Consider the following 18,798-nt stretch of genomic DNA (forward strand, 5'->3'; position numbering starts at 1 on the left):
CGTCCACGGGTCAAAGGAGACACTGCTGCAAAACGCACACCAACTTCAACTTACAGATAGGTGAGAGAAGGGGAGACGAGGAGCCAGCAATGGAGACACTATTTGCGGGTGCTGCTGAAGCTGAACAACACAAACTGGCAGAAGCGAGATAGCAGGCAAGGCTGGGGCAATGCCCAGACCCGAATCAGAACGTTTGAGAAGGCCATGGAGATGAGATGCTCCGGCCCAAATCACGCCAGGTGCAGTGGAAAGGCACGATGAAAACACGGAGGGAAGCCGCCATGCCCCAACTGGCTGGACTGCCTTGTGCTGGCTGTATGAGAGCCAATGGAAACTTCTAGAAAGCTGGTAACTTGGAATCCACCATAGCCTCCCTCCAGTCAGGCTTTGTCCCTGCACCACGGGGGGTCGTGGCCGGGCAGAACTTCCAGTTGCTGGGTCCTGTCTCAGTGGTGGCCGGCTGGTGGCCCCACGGCCAGGGCCAGCTCTCCGGGCGTGACGGGGGCGAGCAGGGCCCCCGCCCAGGCATCCCTGCTCACTCACCTGCTGCAGATCTTTCTTGGCCCACAGCTTTTGCAGAGTCTGCAGGAATGGCAGAGGTTCCCGGCCTGTGGGGACAAGGGAGGGGCGGTGGAGTCTTCCTGAAGTGAAGGCCTGGTGGGGGCGCCCTCAGGGCACAGGAGGCCCTCAGGGAGGGAGCACCCATGCTGCCGGTGCCTCCCGGGCCCACCCTGGCCAGCACGAGGCTGTCCACCCTCCAGACTCATGGCTGCCCACCCCGCCAGGCCGCCTCTCAAGCTTCCTCACTTTCTAGGCTCCCTACCACGCTTCTGCCCTGAGGCCCCAGGATGAGCTCAGGGACCAGCGACAGATGGAATTTGTGTCTGAAGGGCAGGTGGATTCAAACAACATGGAACCCTCGGTGAATTCACCCCACGGCTGCAATAAAGGAGAAGAGCCACGGACCATCGTATGGCGTCCAGAGCAGCAGTCTTGAAGTCCGCTCTGCTCATCCTGCAGGACACGCCGTGACGGACCGGAGAAGAGAGCGTCCTGACTGGAAAGCAGTGCCCATTTCAAGCACTCTCCACCTGGGTTTTCATTGCTGGTGCGGTGCCCGTGCTGTTTGTTTTTGCTTTAGGATCCCCCCGCCCCCCTAGGGTACTAAAGAAGGTGCAGAAAGGGAAAGAGGAACCGTGAGCAAACGCAACGGCGCTACTGATGCAGTACAGGACCTGTGCATCCTGTGGGCAGGGATGGGAGGGGGAAGGTAAAGGAGGAAGTGACATTGTCCAAAAAAAATACGTACTCATTACCTGACTTCCCTCTGCTCAGCGCCTTAATGCTAACAAACCAACAAAAGCCATCTAGCGGGGGCAGGTGGCTCATGCCTAGATCCCAGCTATCCAGTAGGCTGAGATTTAAGGGTCATGGTTCAAGGCCAGTCTAGCTAGGCAAGTCTGAGACTCTTATCTTCAATTAGCCACAGGAAAACCAGAAGTAGAACTGCCACTCAAAGTGGTAGAGTGCTAGCCTTGAGCAAAAAAAAAAAAAAAAAAAAAAATCTCAGGGGCAGAGCCCAGGCCCTGAGTTCAAGCCCCACAACCACCACTGCCAACACCCAATCTCAAACATGGGACTCAACAAGCAACACTAGCCAGGAGATATGTCAGCACGGCCCAGAGAAGCACAAACAAGAGGAAAAACCCATGACATCAAGGTTGGAAAGGAAACAGTAAGACATTGAGAGAACGATTCCTTATGCAGAGAGCCACAGAGAACCTAAAGACAAGTAAGAATTCATCAAGAGGAGTGCACAGATGCTCACCACAGGCCACTATTGAACACCAAAACTACTATTTTCCATAAGCTAAAACTGAATAGCAAAAAATACCACTTATACTTTGATGGTACAAAACCATCAAGTATTCTTGGGGGTAAATCTAAAAAAGATCATGCAAAAATCCATAAAAACATTATTATTATTATTATTATTATTATTATTTTTGCCAGTCCTGGGCTTGAGCTCAGGGCCTGAGCACTGTCCTTGGACTTTCTCAAGGCTAGAGCTCTACCACTTGAGCCTCAGCACCACTTTCAGCTTTTTTCTATGTATGTGGCACCAAGGAATTGAACCCGGGTCTTCGTGCATGCTAGGCAAGCACTCTACCACTAGGCCAAACTCCTGGCCCCATTATTATTATTTTTTAAACTAAGTGCTGGTGGTTCACGCCTGTAATCCTAGCTCTCAGGAGGCTGAGTTCTGAGCCAGCTGGGGTAGGAAAGTCCGTGAGACTCTCATCTCCAATTAAGCATCGGAAAACTGGAAGTAGCGCTGTGGCTCAAAGCGGTAGAAAGCTAGAATTGAGCAAAAAAAGCTCAGGGACAGTTTTCAGGCCCTGAGTTCAAGTCCCATGACTGACAAAAAATAAAAAATAAAAGGCCTAAGTAGAAGGAACCAGACCATATTGCCCACAAGGTGGCAAATTTTCCTGATAATTTCAATGAAGACAGCAATAGTTTGTGTGTGCTTTATGTATTCACGTGTGCCTGAGTTCGTATGTGTGCATGCATGTGTGTGCCAACTGTGTGCCTCTGTGTCTTGCAGGACGACTCTGGACACAGCCCTGCAGGACTGCCAGGCTGCTGAGCCCCAGCAGAGCACACTGCCGTAGGGGGTGGGAAGGGCAGTCAGAGCTGAGACTCCAGAGCTGCCAGCACACGGTCAGCATGGCCCGAGGCCCCAGGAAGGCCAGGGCCTCACCGCAGCTCCAGCTCAGCCTCACCTACACGGTGTGAGCGGGGCGGTCCCATCCGTGGATGGCACAGAAAACCTTGTCACCCAGAAAGATGACAGGATGAAGGGGAACTGGGCAAGGGTGTGAGGAACCCAGAAAGCGTGCGACCAAGCACCAGGAGGGCGGCACACGGGACATGCGTGGCTCAGAAGACTCCTGGGTGGTTACGGAGCATGTGCAGTAGGAAAGTCCTGTGTCCATGCTGGCCCCGAGCTACCCTCCATCCAGTGGGCCGGCCTCTCCATGCAGGGAGGATGTGCCCAGCAGAAGGCCCAGGAAGATAGCCGGACCCGCTCGCTGCCGTGCTGCAGACGTGGAGGCGTCTGAGAGCCACGCGGGCAGTCACCTGGAGACGGGGGCAGCAGACGTGAGCAGAGCTCGTCCCGCGTCTCGTGATGATCTGAGGAGCTGGGTGCTCTGTGGCCTTGTTATCTGGAAAGCAATCGAGGCCACTGTGCCAGACGAGCGCCGTGACCTGCACCACGCACTGGAAATGTGAGGATGGGCTTCAAACACACGAGCTCTATGCTAGCCTTGAACACAAAGGCTCACCAACAATGTCCAGTCCCAGGACACAGACAGACAGACAGACACACACCACCTCCACCACCACCACCACCACTACCACCGGAGGCCCTAAATGTCCAGTGGAAGTCGGAGGCTGACGACGCAGCTCCCGGGTCAGCCCTTCTGTGTCCTGCCCACCTCTCGTGGCCTGACCTGTGTCTCCCATGCCCCACTGACTGTGTTCAGCCCAGTGATGATGAAACTCTACAAAACCAAATGGAAGCCACATCCAGCGGCCCAGTCCTCGAGTCAAAGCCCATCACGTCGGCCTCCTCTGTGGGCTGCTGGAACCCCAGCTTCCTGGCGGAGGCCACCTCTCCTTGACATGACCGTCCCGCCCAGCCCCCAGCATCCTCTTCCGCCTGACATTTCCCTGTGGGCCTGGTCACTCCCGCCCCTGCTCAGTCCCAAGGGCAGCGACTGTCTCACTGTGGTCAATGCCGTGGCCCCTGGGTGACCCTGGAGGTCAGGGCCAGTCCTGCATGGTGGACACAGAGGCCACCAGCCCATGTGGTCACGGGAGACCCTGGAAGCCCTCCCGGCCTCTCAAGTCAAGGCGTGGGCAGAGGCAGGGCCACGGGGGCGCCAGGGGGCCCAGCAAGGGACTGGGCCATGCTGACGCACATGGCAAACAATCACTGCTTCCTGTTCGCATGACATAAGAAAAACAGGATGCCGAGAGGCGTTTATCTGAAGGAATGAGATAAGCAAGTCTGTGACATTCTCTGCAGTCTGAGTTTGGCCTAAGCGAGGCTGCACCTCCATGGAGCTGTACCCCAGCTCCCCAGACTGGATGCCATGTGGGAACCGCCAGGCTGAGAGGCCAGGGTCTCCTGCCCCAGAATCCCGGCCAGCCCCCACCCCCCTGCAGCCCCCTACATTCTCCAGAGCTAGCACCTGGGGCTGTCATCCACCCCCTTTCATGCCTGCCTCTACCCCAGACCTGAGGTCAGGCCACACCCAAGTTCACAACTAACTGCACAGACATGCTGGGCCTGCTGGTGGGTAGACAGCAGGCCTAGCATAGACAGACAGATGGCTCCCGGCTGGGTCCTGCCCCCTGACCCTGTGCCCCGCTCGCTAAGAGCCTGTGTAAGAGGGTCAGATGCGGCCTCAGAGCCAGACGTGCTGGAGTCAAAGAACAGACAGCTCACAGGTTCCTCAAGCAACCCATGTCCAGTCCGAGAAGCACAGGAGCCCGTGGCAGCTGCCCTGCTGTGCTCCGGAGGGGCGGTCAGGGGCACGGGGGCACGTGGGTGGCCCGGGCCTGACGAGCCCCCCCCCCTTCCCCCAGGGCCTCACCCCTGCGCCAGTGACACAGCCGCAGGACACACGCTGTGATGACCAATTGGGTTGGAGGCTGAGGCACGTGGGAGCAGAAAAGCACACCACTCCACACACAAAGCTCCTAGCACCCCAGGAACCTGGGGAACCACGGAACCCAGGAAGGGACCTAGCACTGGGGCAATCTTAGTCCCTCCCTGCTTATCACACAGGGAGGAAGTAAGCATCAAAGGGGCCTTGCCCCCGCGGGGCTGGGCAGCTGCTGCCTCCCACCTACTGTGCTACAGCATGTGGTCTCCAAGAAGCCACCTGGAGCTGGTACTGGCCCTGGCCACACAGCTGTCTGGGTCTGGGCAGGCACTGGCTGGCATGCTGGTCGGCAGGCCACTCGGAACCAGGGCTGCCTCTGGGCTGTGGCCAGGTTCTGCTTTGCAGCTTCCCACACCCTGGACAGCCACGGGGAGGCGGCAGAGGGCCCAAAGGAGGCAGGCGCTACAGACACCGGACACCCACCCTGCCCACAGAAGCTTGGGCAGAGCTGCCCCTGGCCTCTTGGGGCAGAGGTCTCGCAGGGGCAGGCCTTCTCTGCACCCCCATCCATCTCTAGTCTTAGATCCCACTGAGGTCTGCTAGGCTGAAGGGACCCAGGCAGGGAGCAGAGCGGCCTGATGCCCAGAGGCAGCCATGTTTACCCCCTCAATTGGGAAGGTGGATGCTGGCGGCTCCCTGCCACAGGAATCCCCACTCTCCCTGATGCACCAGGCAATGGCTCAACCGCTGGCCAGTCAGCGCACCTCTGCTCGCTCACTCCATACTCACTGGCTGAGGACATCTGTGGAGCTAAGAGCCCAAGAAACAGCCCAGCATCAAGCAAGACAGCTGTCTGCCACCAACAGCCCCAGCGTGCTCCCGTGCTGCTCAAAGGCAGGCCGGAGAAGCAAAGGAGTTGTGAGCAGGTCCAAGCGGCACTGGGTGGTGGCATCTCAGGGTTCCAGAAGCCCCGGCTGCTCAGGGAACACCCGAGGACACCAGTGCCATCTCTCGTGAGGGGAGGGGCCAACGTGGGCCCTGGGCTGGGTGCACAACGAAGTGAGTTGCCATCCCCAGCTGGTGGGAAGCTTTGGCTAAGAGGCTGTCTCTAGATAGACCTGGTATTTGTCCTGCACAGGGCACAGGTGCCTCCAAGGATCCACTCCCCTTGGAGTAGAGATGGGGCTGCCATTCTCAGGGCTGCCATGCAGGGCTCAGGAACTACAGACACAGCAGACAGGTTGAGTCCACGACAGCGAGCGAGAGGCAACGCCTGGTCTCCGCCATGCCTCCCCCCAGACCCTGGTCTCTTCTGTTTGGGACAGGAGGCCAGATGACTGGAACCAGTTCCCCAACACTGTGAGCTAGTTTGGAGGCCACGGTGGGGAGCACTGAGAGCCAGCCGCTCCGGGTCAGAGGCTGGAGCTGTGCGGCCAGCTTGGGGGTGGATACCCTCATGTCTCAGAGTGGCCTCTAGCCCAGCATGACCAGCATGGGGGACGACCGGGCAGCGCCTCACAGACTCGGCCGGAGATTCGCTACGAGTGAGCCTGCTCAGGCTCTGGTTTTTCAGACACGTCTCCACTTCCTCTTCCATGCTCTCAACAGGATGCACAGATGCTTTTGTGTCTGCCCAGAGCCCTGAGCTGTGAGCCTCCAGGCACGGTGCTCAGCCCAGCCTGGCCTCTCGGCAGCCGCCCCACGCCAGCCCTCCCACCTAGTCTCGGTGAAGAGGCATCACAGCCAGCTTACCCTCGAGAAAACGCGCCAAGCCAGGGCTGTCCCAGGGGACGGAGGGCAGCCCCAGGTCACCGCGCTGCACTGGCCCCCTGGGGAACGGACTCGCTCACCTGTGGAACAGCACGAGCTGGAAACGGGATCCTCCACGGGGTCTCCTGCGTCCATTTCTGGCCAGAGCGCAAGGGCAGGGGAACTGCAAGAAAAGGGCAATCAGGGCTCCGGGCGGACGGCGGCTGCAGGGCACCCAGGAGTGGGGCCGCCAGGGCCCCAAGGGCAAGTGCAGGACTTTCCTGCCGCCGGGCTGCCACACACACATCCCAAACTGGGGTCCCACCTGAGCCCACCCGGAAGGGCAGGGCAGGCGGGCCCCCAGCAGCCTCCTGAGCCCGAGGAGGAGGGAGTGCGAAGCTCTGTCACCCAGGCCGCCCCTGTGCCCCCCAACCCCCACACCCCTAGCTTCTGCAGCAGCCCTGGCCCCCCAGAAGCCCCGCCCTCAGGGACAGGCACCCTGCCCGCTGTTGCTGGCAGCGCCTGGGCCACTGGCTTCACCCCCCAGGACCCTGGCTTTCTTCAGGGGACCCAGGCGCACTGACTGCAGACCCACCACGTTCTAAACCCAGGCTGACAGCCGGAGTTGCTGTGCCCAGGCAACAGAACCCCAGCAAATGTGGACCCCGAGACGCTTGCCACACGACAGACACCATGGAAAAGAGGCTGCTTATAAACGCAGCCCCACATTCAGAGCCCAGAGGTGAGAAGAAGGAAACTGCTTCCTCCGTTCTTGCCTGGAATACACGCGCTGCTGCCTCTTCTCCATGAGAACCCATCCCAAGCCCTCCAAGGCTGCTGGAGACATTCCCAGACCCACAGCTCCATCTTGCCCTCTCTCTCCCCTCTCCCCATCTCTCTCTTTCACACACACACACTCTCTCCCTCCCTCATATCTCCCTCTCTCTCTCCTTCCCTCCCTCCCTCTTCCCATCTCTCTCCTTCACACACACACACACACACACACACACACACACACACACACTCTCTCTCTCTCCTTCCCTCCCCCATATCTCCCTCTCTCTCTCTCTCCTTCCCTCCCTCCCTCTCTCTCCTTCCTCTCTGTTCTTGAGTTTAAACTCAGAACATTGTGCTTGTTAGACAGTTGCTCCCGCCCTTTCTGTCTTGTGATTCAGGAGGTGGAAGGAGTTTTGGCAGGAAAGACATTGCTTCAGGCATAGCCCTCACTTTTTGAAGCTGTAAAACTTAGAACTTCTCTTTATTGTTGGTTCTCCCCCTCTCCCCCAAGATCACAGCTTTCTTGTATCATGTGGAGGTAGGCAGTGTGAGTTCCTGCACAAGTCAACCTCAGCTCAGCGACAGCAGCCGCTCGGCAGGACCTGGCCTCTCCTGCTGGCTGCGAGGGCAGGTGTGGAGCCTGCAGCCCCTTCCCAGTACCCACCCGCTCAAACCCTAGGCTCTCAGCCCCCGCCCCTGCCCTCATCTGGATCCTAACAATAAGCCACTCTTCGTGGATATTATGAGTTATTTAGATGCCATATTTGCATATGTACAGAATACAATTCCAAATACCTTTCTATTCACATTTCTCAGTTTTATGAGCATGTGGTTTGTTAGATGCAACACTACAATAGAACTTCTACGTATTTATTGTGTTTTCATTTTGGAGAGCTGAGGATCAAACTCAGGGCCTTGCTCTTGCCAAGCAAGTGCTCTTCCATTGAGCTCTGTATTTGTTGTTTTTGTCTGTTTAAGTAACGCCAAGAATGGCAGCCCAGCACCCAGGAGGTGATGTGGGGCCTCTTGAGCCTGGCAGGTAGAGACCAGCCTGCAGCACAGTGAGTGCCTGGGTAAAATAAAACAAACCATGGCTATGACAAGAACAAACAAAAAGCAAAGCCCCCGTACGGAACCAGGTGACTGGCGGAGGAGCCGGAGGAGGACACGCTGGCACATTCCCCAGCAGAGCCAGCGCCAGTGTGTTTGGTGAGCAAACAAGTTCCATCCTGCAGGTTCTCCGTGCCGCTTCCAGAGCCATCCGCGGGGCTCCCACCTTGATGGCCTCCAAGGCCAAGGACCCCCATAGCGGAGAACTACAGCTCTTCCCTGCTAGCCGGCACAGCGGCGGTGCAGATGGCTCCACAAAACCTGCCATTCAGCATATGGCCGAGATTGTGCCAGCCAGACCTGACCTTCTTACTCCGATAACAAAGTGCAAGTAAAACCAACCAACCAACAAACCATGAGCCAGGAACGTGGCCTAGCAATAGAGTGCTCGCCTGGCACGCATGAAGCCCTGGGTTCGATTCCTCGGTACCACCTACACAGAACAAGGCAGAAGTCGCGCTGTGGCTCAAGTGGTAGAGCACTAGCCTTGAGCAAAGTGTCCAGTGCCCAGGCCCTGAGTTCAAGGACTGGAAAAAACAAAACAAACCTGCCCAGGCGGGCTTAAGCTTCAGGAGCAGTGCAGAGCCAAGGCTGCTGGCCTGGGCTGCCCAGCCCCCCCCACGGCCCACCCGAGGTCAGCAGCAGCGGTGGCTGCTTGGGCAGGCAGTGGCAGCTACAGCTCGAGGCCCCTGCTCCCGCCTTCCCGTAGGACCCAGGAAGCTCCTGCAGCAGGTCTCTGGGCCCCTCTGCTGGCCGAACCCGGTGGTACCCTGCCCCCGCTCAGGGCCAGGCAGGACCAAGGGGGCAGAGGCTCATCACACACTGGGCACTCGGCCTTCCCGCTGCACCCCAGGCTGTCCCTTCTGCAGCAGGCCCTCCCCCCACCCCCGCCGGCCTGGCCCTGTGCCCTAACCCTACCGGCCTAAGGCACAGCCCTTCTGGGTCTTCTTGTCTGTCCATTACTAAAGGCCTTTCCTGAGAGTCCATGGGGGCTGTGGGACCCCAGCAGAGCCACCCCGCGGAGCTCCAGGCCAGTCTCCACCCCACTTCTCCAGGATCGCGAGGCCCTGTGCTGTGCCAGGTACCAGACAAGGAGGCTGAGACAAGAGGCTTGGGTGACCCCCAGAAGGATCCTGAGGACCTGGCCTCATCACTCCTCCAGCTCCCCTCGCCAACCCTCCCCTCCCGGGAGGGCCTTGAGAACCTGGGGGGCCTCATCACCCCTCCCCCCGCCATCCCCTCCCCTCCCCTGGAGGGCCCTGAGGACCCGGGGGCCTCATCCTCCATCCCCTCCCCCCTCCCGGGAGGACCTAGAACCTGGGGGCCTCATGAACCCTCCCCCCTCCCCTCCTGGGAGGGCCCTCATTACCAGGGGGCCTCATCCTCCCCTCCCTCCTCCCCTCACCCCTCCCCTGGAGGCCCCAGAGGACCCAGGGGCCTCATCCCCCCTCCTTCCTCCCCTCCCCTCCCGGGGACCCTGAGGACCCTGACACCCCCAGCCCAGGCTCTGTCCTCACCACCCCAGCCCTCAACACCCCAGCCCCAGCTCTGTCCTCAACACCTATAGCCCAGGCTCTGTCCTCATCACCTATAGCCCAGGTTCTGTCCTCAACACCTGCAGCCCAGGCTCTGTCCTCATCACCTATAGCCCAGGATCTGTCCTCAACACCCCAGCCCAGGCTTGGTCCTCAACACCCCAGCTCCAGCTCTGTCCTAAACACCTATAGCCCAGGCTCTGTCCTCAACACACCCAGCCCAGGCTCTGTCCTCAACAGACCCAGCCCAGGCTTGGTCCTCAACACCCCAGCCCCAGCTCTGTCCTCAACACACCCAGCCCAGGCTTTGTCCTCAACACACCCAGCCCAGGCTTGGTCCTCAACACCCCAGCCCCAGCTCTGTCCTCAACACCAATAGCCCAGGCTCTGTCCTCACCACCCCAGCCCTCAACACCCCAGCCCCAGCTCTGTCCTCAACACCAATAGCCCAGGCTCTGTCCTCACCACCCCAGCCCTCAACACCCCAGCTCCAGCTCTGTCCTCAACACCTATAGCCCAGGCTCTGTCCTCACCATCCCAGCCCTCAACACCCCAGCCCCAGCTCTGTCCTCAACACCTATAGCCCAGGCTCTGTCCTCATCACCTATAGCCCAGGCTCTGTCCTCAACACCCCAGCCCTCAACACCCCAGCTCCAGCTCTGTCCTAAACACCTATAGCCCAGGCTTGGTCCTCAATACCAATAGCCCAGGCTCTGTCCTCAACACCTATAGCCCAGGATCTGTCCTCAACACACCCAGCCCAGGCTCTGTCCTCATCACCTATAGCCCAGGATCTGTCCTCAACACACCCAGCCCAGGCTCTGTCCTCATCACCTATAGCCCAGGATCTGTCCTCAACACACCCAGCCCAGGCTTGGTCCTCAACACCCCAGCCCCAGCTCTGTCCTCAACACCAATACCCCAGGCTCTGTCCTCAACACCTATAGCCCAGGTTCTGTTCTTAACACTTATAGCCCAGGCTCTGTCCTCATCACATATAGCCCAGGCTCTGTCCTCAACACCAATAGCCCAGGCTCTGTCCTCATCACATATAGCCCAGGCTCTGTCCTCAACACCTACAGCCCAGGCTCTGTCCTCATCACCTATAGCCCAGGCTCTGTTCTCAACACCCCAGCTCCAGCTCTGTCCTCAACACCAATAGTCCAGGCTCTGTCCTCAACACCTACAGCCCAGGTTCTGTTCTTAACACCTATACCCCAGACTCTGTCCTCATCACCTATAGCCCAGGCTCTGTCCTCATCACCTATAGCTCAGGCTCTGTCCTCAACACCTACAGCCCAAGCTCTGTCCTCATCACCTATAGCCCAGGCTCTGTTCTCAACACACCCAGCCCAGGCTTGGTCCTCAATACCCCAGCCCCAGCTCTGTCCTAAACACCTATAGCCAGGCTCTGTCCTCAACACCTATAGCCCAGGCTCTGTCCTCACCACCCCAGCCCAGGCTCTGTTCTTAACACCTATAGCCCAGGCTCTGTCCTCAACACCTATAGCCCAGGCTCTGTCCTCAACTCCTATACCCCAGGCTCTGTTCTCATCACCTATAGCCCAGGCTCAGTCCTCAACTCCTATAGCCCAGGCTCTGTCCTCAGCACTTATACCCCAGGCTCTGTCCTCACTACCTATAGCCCAGGCTCTGTCCTCATCACCTATAGCCCAGGTTCTGTCCTCAACACCTATAGCCCAGGCTCTGTCCTCAACTCCTATACCCCAGGCTCTGTCCTCAACACCCATAGCCCAGGCTCTGTCCTCAACACCTATAGCCCAGGCTCTGTCCTCACCACCCCAGCCCAGGCTCTGTTCTTAACACCTATAGTCCAGACTCTGTCCTCAATACTGCAGCCCAGGCTCTGTCCTCAACATTGCAGCCCAGGCTCTGTCCTCAACAACTATAGCCCAGGCTCAGTCCTCAACACCTATAGCCCAGGCTGTGTCCTCAACCCCTATACCCCAGACTCTGTCCTCATCATCTATAGCCCAGGCTCTGTCCTCATCACCTATAGCCCAGGCTCAGTCCTCAACTCCTATAGCCCAGGCTCTGTCCTCATCACCTATAGCCCAGGCTCTGTCCTCAACTCCCCAGCCCAGGCTCTGTCCTCAACACCTATAGCCCAGACTCTGTCCTCACCACCCCAGCCCAGGATCTGTTCTTAACACCTATAGTCCAGGCTCTGTCCTCATCACCTATAGCCCAGGTTCTGTCCTCAACACCTATAGCCCAGGCTCTGTCCTCATCACCTATAGCCCAGGCTCTGTCCTCATCACCTATAGCCCAGGCTCTGTCCTCATCACCTATAGCCCAGGCTCTGTCCTTACCACCCCAGCCCAGGCTCTATTCTTAACACCTATAGCCCAGGCTCTGTCCTCAACACCTATAGCCCAAGCTCTGTCCTCACCACCCCAGCCCAGGCTCTGTTCTTAACACCTATAGCCCAGGCTCTGTCCTCAACACCTATAGCCCAGGCTCTGTCCTCAACTCCTATACCCCAGGCTCTGTCCTCAACACCCATAGCCCAGGCTCTGTCCTCATCACCTATAGCCCAGGCTCTGTCCTCATCACCTATAGCCCAGGCTCTGTCCTCATCACCTATAGCCCAGGCTCTGTCCTCAACACCTATAGCCCAGGCTCTGTCCTCAACTCCTATACCCCAGGCTCTGTTCTCATCACCTATAGCCCAGGCTCTGTCCTCAACACCTATAGCCCAGACTCTGTCCTCAATACTGCAGCCCAGACTCTGTCCTAAACATTGCAGCCCAGGCTCTGTCCTCAACACCTATAAGCCAGGCTCTGTCCTCATCACTTATAGCCCAGGCTAAGTCCTCAACTCCTATAGCCCAGGCTCTGTCCTCAACACCTATAGCCCAGGCTCTGTCCTCAACACCCCAGCCCAGGCTCTGTCCTCATCACCTATAGCCCAGGCTCTGTCCTCAACACCCCAGCCCAGGCTCTGTCCTCAACACCCATAGCCCAGGCTCTGTCCTCAACACCCCAGCCCAGGCTCTGTTCTTAACACCTATAGTCCAGACTCTGTCCTCAACACTGCAGCCCAGGCTCTGTCCTCAACTCCTATACCCCAGGCTCTGTCCTCATCACCTATAGCCCAGGCTCAGTCCTCAACTCCTATAGCCCAGGCTCTGTCCTCAGCACTTATACCCCAGGCTCTGTCCTCACTACCTATAGCCCAGGCTCTGTCCTCATCACCTATAGCCCAGGCTCTGTCCTCAACACCTATAGCCCAGGCTCTGTCCTCAACACCTATAGCCCAGGCTCTGTCCTCATCACATATAGCCCAGGCTCTGTCCTCAACACCTACAGCCCAGGCTCTGTCCTCATCACCTATAGCCCAGGCTCTGTTCTCAACACCCCAGCTCCAGCTCTGTCCTCAACACCAATAGTCCAGGCTCTGTCCTCAACACCTACAGCCCAGGTTCTGTTCTTAACACCTATACCCCAGACTCTGTCCTCATCACCTATAGCCCAGGCTCTGTCCTCATCACCTATAGCTCAGGCTCTGTCCTCAACACCTACAGCCCAAGCTCTGTCCTCATCACCTATAGCCCAGGCTCTGTTCTCAACACACCCAGCCCAGGCTTGGTCCTCAATACCCCAGCCCCAGCTCTGTCCTAAACACCTATAGCCAGGCTCTGTCCTCAACACCTATAGCCCAGGCTCTGTCCTCACCACCCCAGCCCAGGCTCTGTTCTTAACACCTATAGCCCAGGCTCTGTCCTCAACACCTATAGCCCAGGCTCTGTCCTCAACTCCTATACCCCAGGCTCTGTTCTCATCACCTATAGCCCAGGCTCAGTCCTCAACTCCTATAGCCCAGGCTCTGTCCTCAGCACTTATACCCCAGGCTCTGTCCTCACTACCTATAGCCCAGGCTCTGTCCTCATCACCTATAGCCCAGGTTCTGTCCTCAACACCTATAGCCCAGGCTCTGTCCTCAACTCCTATACCCCAGGCTCTGTCCTCAACACCCATAGCCCAGGCTCTGTCCTCAACACCTATAGCCCAGGCTCTGTCCTCACCACCCCAGCCCAGGCTCTGTTCTTAACACCTATAGTCCAGACTCTGTCCTCAATACTGCAGCCCAGGCTCTGTCCTCAACATTGCAGCCCAGGCTCTGTCCTCAACAACTATAGCCCAGGCTCAGTCCTCAACACCTATAGCCCAGGCTGTGTCCTCAACCCCTATACCCCAGACTCTGTCCTCATCATCTATAGCCCAGGCTCTGTCCTCATCACCTATAGCCCAGGCTCAGTCCTCAACTCCTATAGCCCAGGCTCTGTCCTCATCACCTATAGCCCAGGCTCTGTCCTCAACTCCCCAGCCCAGGCTCTGTCCTCAACACCTATAGCCCAGACTCTGTCCTCACCACCCCAGCCCAGGATCTGTTCTTAACACCTATAGTCCAGGCTCTGTCCTCATCACCTATAGCCCAGGTTCTGTCCTCAACACCTATAGCCCAGGCTCTGTCCTCATCACCTATAGCCCAGGCTCTGTCCTCATCACCTATAGCCCAGGCTCTGTCCTCATCACCTATAGCCCAGGCTCTGTCCTTACCACCCCAGCCCAGGCTCTATTCTTAACACCTATAGCCCAGGCTCTGTCCTCAACACCTATAGCCCAAGCTCTGTCCTCACCACCCCAGCCCAGGCTCTGTTCTTAACACCTATAGCCCAGGCTCTGTCCTCAACACCTATAGCCCAGGCTCTGTCCTCAACTCCTATACCCCAGGCTCTGTCCTCAACACCCATAGCCCAGGCTCTGTCCTCATCACCTATAGCCCAGGCTCTGTCCTCATCACCTATAGCCCAGGCTCTGTCCTCATCACCTATAGCCCAGGCTCTGTCCTCAACACCTATAGCCCAGGCTCTGTCCTCAACTCCTATACCCCAGGCTCTGTTCTCATCACCTATAGCCCAGGCTCTGTCCTCAACACCTATAGCCCAGACTCTGTCCTCAATACTGCAGCCCAGACTCTGTCCTAAACATTGCAGCCCAGGCTCTGTCCTCAACACCTATAAGCCAGGCTCTGTCCTCATCACTTATAGCCCAGGCTAAGTCCTCAACTCCTATAGCCCAGGCTCTGTCCTCAACACCTATAGCCCAGGCTCTGTCCTCAACACCCCAGCCCAGGCTCTGTCCTCATCACCTATAGCCCAGGCTCTGTCCTCAACACCCCAGCCCAGGCTCTGTCCTCAACACCCATAGCCCAGGCTCTGTCCTCAACACCCCAGCCCAGGCTCTGTTCTTAACACCTATAGTCCAGACTCTGTCCTCAACACTGCAGCCCAGGCTCTGTCCTCAACTCCTATACCCCAGGCTCTGTCCTCATCACCTATAGCCCAGGCTCAGTCCTCAACTCCTATAGCCCAGGCTCTGTCCTCAGCACTTATACCCCAGGCTCTGTCCTCACTACCTATAGCCCAGGCTCTGTCCTCATCACCTATAGCCCAGGCTCTGTCCTCAACACCTATAGCCCAGGCTCTGTCCTCAACACCTATAGCCCAGGCTCTGTCCTCACCACCTATAGCCCAGGCTCTGTCCTCATCACCTATAGCCCAGGTTCTGTCCTCATCACCTATAGCCCAGGCTCTGTCCTCAGCACTTATACCCCAGGCTCTGTCCTCACTACCTATAGCCCAGGCTCTGTCCTCATCACGTATAGCCCAGTCTCTGTCCTCAACACCGCAGCCCAGGCTCAGTCCTCAACACCTGTAGCCCAGGATCTTTCCTCAACATTGCAGCCCAGGCTCTGTCCTCATCACCTATAGCCCAGGATCTTTCCTCACCACCTATAGCCCTGGCTCTGTCCTCAACACCCCAGCCCAGGCTCTGCCTCAATACCTATAGCCCAGGCTCTGTCCTCAACACCCCAGCCCAGGCTCTGCCTCAATACCTATAGCCCAGGCTCTGTCCTCAACACCTATAGTCCAGACTCTGTCCTCATCACCTATAGCCCAGGATCTGTCCTCAACACCTACAGCCCAGTCTCTGCCCTCAACACCTATAGCCCAGTCTCTGCCCTCAACACCGCAGCCCAGGCTCAGTCCTCAACACCTCTAGCCCAGGATCTTTCCTCAGTATCTCCGCGCAGGGTCAGTCCTCAACATTCCTAGTCCTGGCCCTTTCCTCAGTATCCCCGAGCCCGCTCTGTCCTTAACACCCCCAGCTGACCCTTTCCTCAGTATATCCAGCAGGCTTGCTCTGAGGGAGCTCAATGCCTCTGTGGCACTTTTTCAGAATCGGGGCTCCAACCCGGTGATGATTCCCATCGTGGCATGGTGGCCAGTCCCTCCCAGGGCACCCCCGGTCCGCCAGGTGCACCCAGGAGGCCGTGCAGGAGGCTGATGTGAAGCTCTGTGCCTCCCGACGCCCTGCTCCCCCCGACGCCCTCAGCAGGATGGACAGAACTTGAGAGCAGCCACCCTGCTGACTGAGGACGCAGGTCTCTCTACCCTGTGCAAGAAGCTGAAGGCAAACCATGCTTAGCCGGAGGCACAACACCGGCCCAGCCCAGAAGTCCCCTGGCCGTCCCAGGCTCGGTGGGGGTGCCCGCAGACTAAGGGCAGTCCCGTGGACTCTGAAGACACCAGACACAGGAGGCTGGCCTGGGTGTGTGGGGAGGGGCAGCAGCGCTCAACCCCCGGGGGTCAGCTCAGAGCCTCGCCACCTCCCTTCCAGCCCACTGCACAGGACAAAGCAGGCCTGGTCAGAGTGACTTGTTGACTGCACACGAGGCCAGCGTTAGGCATGGGGTTAAACACATTATTAAACTGAACGTCAGTTCACTGACGGCTCATTGAGGAGTCAGCTGCCCCACTCCACAGCCATTCATACCTGTCCTCCCTCACACAACTCCCCAGGGTGGTGTCGGCAGAAATGGTCACTGGGAGGTCTACCAGGAAGAATGGCTCCCTGCCCGCTCACCTCCCGCCCTCAAGGACAGCACAGAGCCTTACCAGAAACCACCTGCCTGAAACCAGCCATCACCTGTCTGTCTACCACCTGTGAGTCAGCAGAGGACCCTGGACTCTGACTCACGTCCTCATCCTCTGAGGTCCTGTCCTCACCGTCTCAGCGCGGGCGCCTCTGGAAAGCAAGAGATCCCCAGGCTCTGAGGTCACTTCTGCATCTGCTGTGGACACACCTCCCCTGGCGCCCCGAGAGAATCTCCCTCCACCGTACCTTCCGCCTTTCCACACCTACATCCACATCTAGGTCTAATAAACTCTCTTTTGTGGGTCATGGGGCTTGAACTTGGCCTGGGTGTTGTCCCTGAGCTCTTCAGCTCAGGGACACCTGTTTTCTAGAGGTTAATTGGAGATAAGAGTCTCAGGTCCTTTTGTGCCCAGGCTGGCTTTGAACCTTGGTCCTCAGATCTCAGCCTCCTGCGTAGCTAGGATGACAGGCGAGAGCCACCATGCTGGCCAAGTCTAACAAACTCTTCTGCTGGAACAACCACGTAGAGGTCTCTTCAACAATGCTTCTGCCTGGTGCTGAAACCCAGGAGGAGACAGTCAGCAGTCACTAGGTCCCCTCTGCCTCTGCCTCTGCCTCCTGGCTGCCCTTCCATAGACCCAAACCACCTTAGAACTCACTTCACGTCCCTCTCCCCCTTCCCTCTGCTGGCAACCCCAGGCCCTTTCAACGTGGCTCCACCAGGGGATCCCTAGGCCTTTTCTTTTTTTTTTTTTTTTTTTGCCGGTGCTGGGGCTTGAAATCAGGGCCTGAGCACTGTCTTCAGTGCTCTGACACTTGAGCCACAGAGCCACTTCTGGCTTTTCTGTGTATGTGGTACTGAGGCATTGAGCCCAGGTCTTCATGCATGCTAGGCAAGCGTTCTACCACTAGGCTATGCTCCCGCCACCCCCCCCCCCCCCCCGCCATGTCTTTGTTGGCCAGTCTGTTCTCACCTTGGGGATGTCCGAATGAACAGAGAACTTGACTCAACAGGAAGGAACTCTCCTGGTCTGGATCACCTTCCATTCATAGACTCCTCCCTCTACCTCCTCAGGGACTCCCTGCCAAAACATTCCACAGACTCTTCCCTCTGTGTCCTGTGTCCTCATGGACTCCCTCTAAAGGATACCACAAAGCCAAAGCCTCATTTTATTTTGCCAGGACTGGGGCTTGAACTCAGGCCCTGAGCTCTGTCCTTGGACTTTCTCAAGGCTAGAGTTCTACCACTTCAGCCACAGCACCACTTACAGCTTTTTCTATGTATGTGGCACTGAGGAATCAAACCTGGATCTTCCTGCATGCTAAGCAAGCACTCTACCACTGGGCCACACTCCCAGCCCCCAACGCCTTATTTTATTGCAACAGTTTCTGCCAAAGCAATGGTAAATGGTCAGAGGTCCTATATGTTCAGGTTTGCTCTGTTCTCCTTGCCTGTCCTTCTGTTTCTAAGCAAAGTCCTTTACTTCTGTGCCTGTCAGGCCTGAGAGGCTGGCACAGGATGGCCTCTCAGTCCTCTCCTCTAGAACGAAAACTGTCTTGTGCAGTTCAATCTCCTTCCTTCCCCCTCCCCGCCTCTCCCGCCCTTCTCTCTCTCTGCCTCCCTCCCTCTCTTCTCTGTGAGAGCACCCACACTCTGTTAAGAGTGTAGGTCTGCTTGTAGGCCTGCTTACTCCATAAAGCCCAGTTTTCTAAAGGTGGTTACATCTGGGAGTTCCCTCTCTGGGGTGGGTTTTCACGCTGCTTCACCCTTTCACCAAGCTCCCCCCTCTAGAAAACAGCAAGGTTCAATTTGTATGCTAATGTGCCTTGCTAGCAAAGACTGTCTAACTTCTAGGTCATGGTTATCTGTGAAAATTCGGTTTGCTGGCAGAAGTATTTAAGCTTTTGCTTTTCTAGCACTGACCATATGGTTCTATCATGCAATGGGCAAAAATATCTTTTGCCACTGGAATTCCTAGAAA

The 18,798-nt window shown here is 57.4% G+C and overlaps 1 protein-coding gene across 2 annotated transcripts in view; it reads right to left on the reverse strand.

Annotated features, from left to right (window-relative positions):
- The window catches only part of Exd3 (exonuclease 3'-5' domain containing 3), a 135,643-nt gene that overhangs the window by 111,575 nt on the left and 5,270 nt on the right, over positions 1–18,798 (reverse strand). For both annotated transcript variants that reach the window (XM_090331034.1, XM_090331035.1), the window contains exons 2-3: positions 6,530–6,612; positions 544–608 (exon numbers count right to left, since the gene is read on the reverse strand). In XM_090331034.1, the coding sequence (XP_090187160.1) occupies positions 544–608; positions 6,530–6,584 (120 nt within the window). In that variant the 5' untranslated portion in view covers positions 6,585–6,612. The remainder of the gene's footprint in view (positions 1–543; positions 609–6,529; positions 6,613–18,798) is intronic.

This window comes from Megascapheus bottae, chromosome 3 (genome assembly GCF_031878675.1).
Source record: "Megascapheus bottae isolate mThoBot1 chromosome 3, mThoBot2.hap1, whole genome shotgun sequence".
NCBI classification, from domain to species: Eukaryota; Metazoa; Chordata; class Mammalia; order Rodentia; family Geomyidae; genus Megascapheus; species Megascapheus bottae.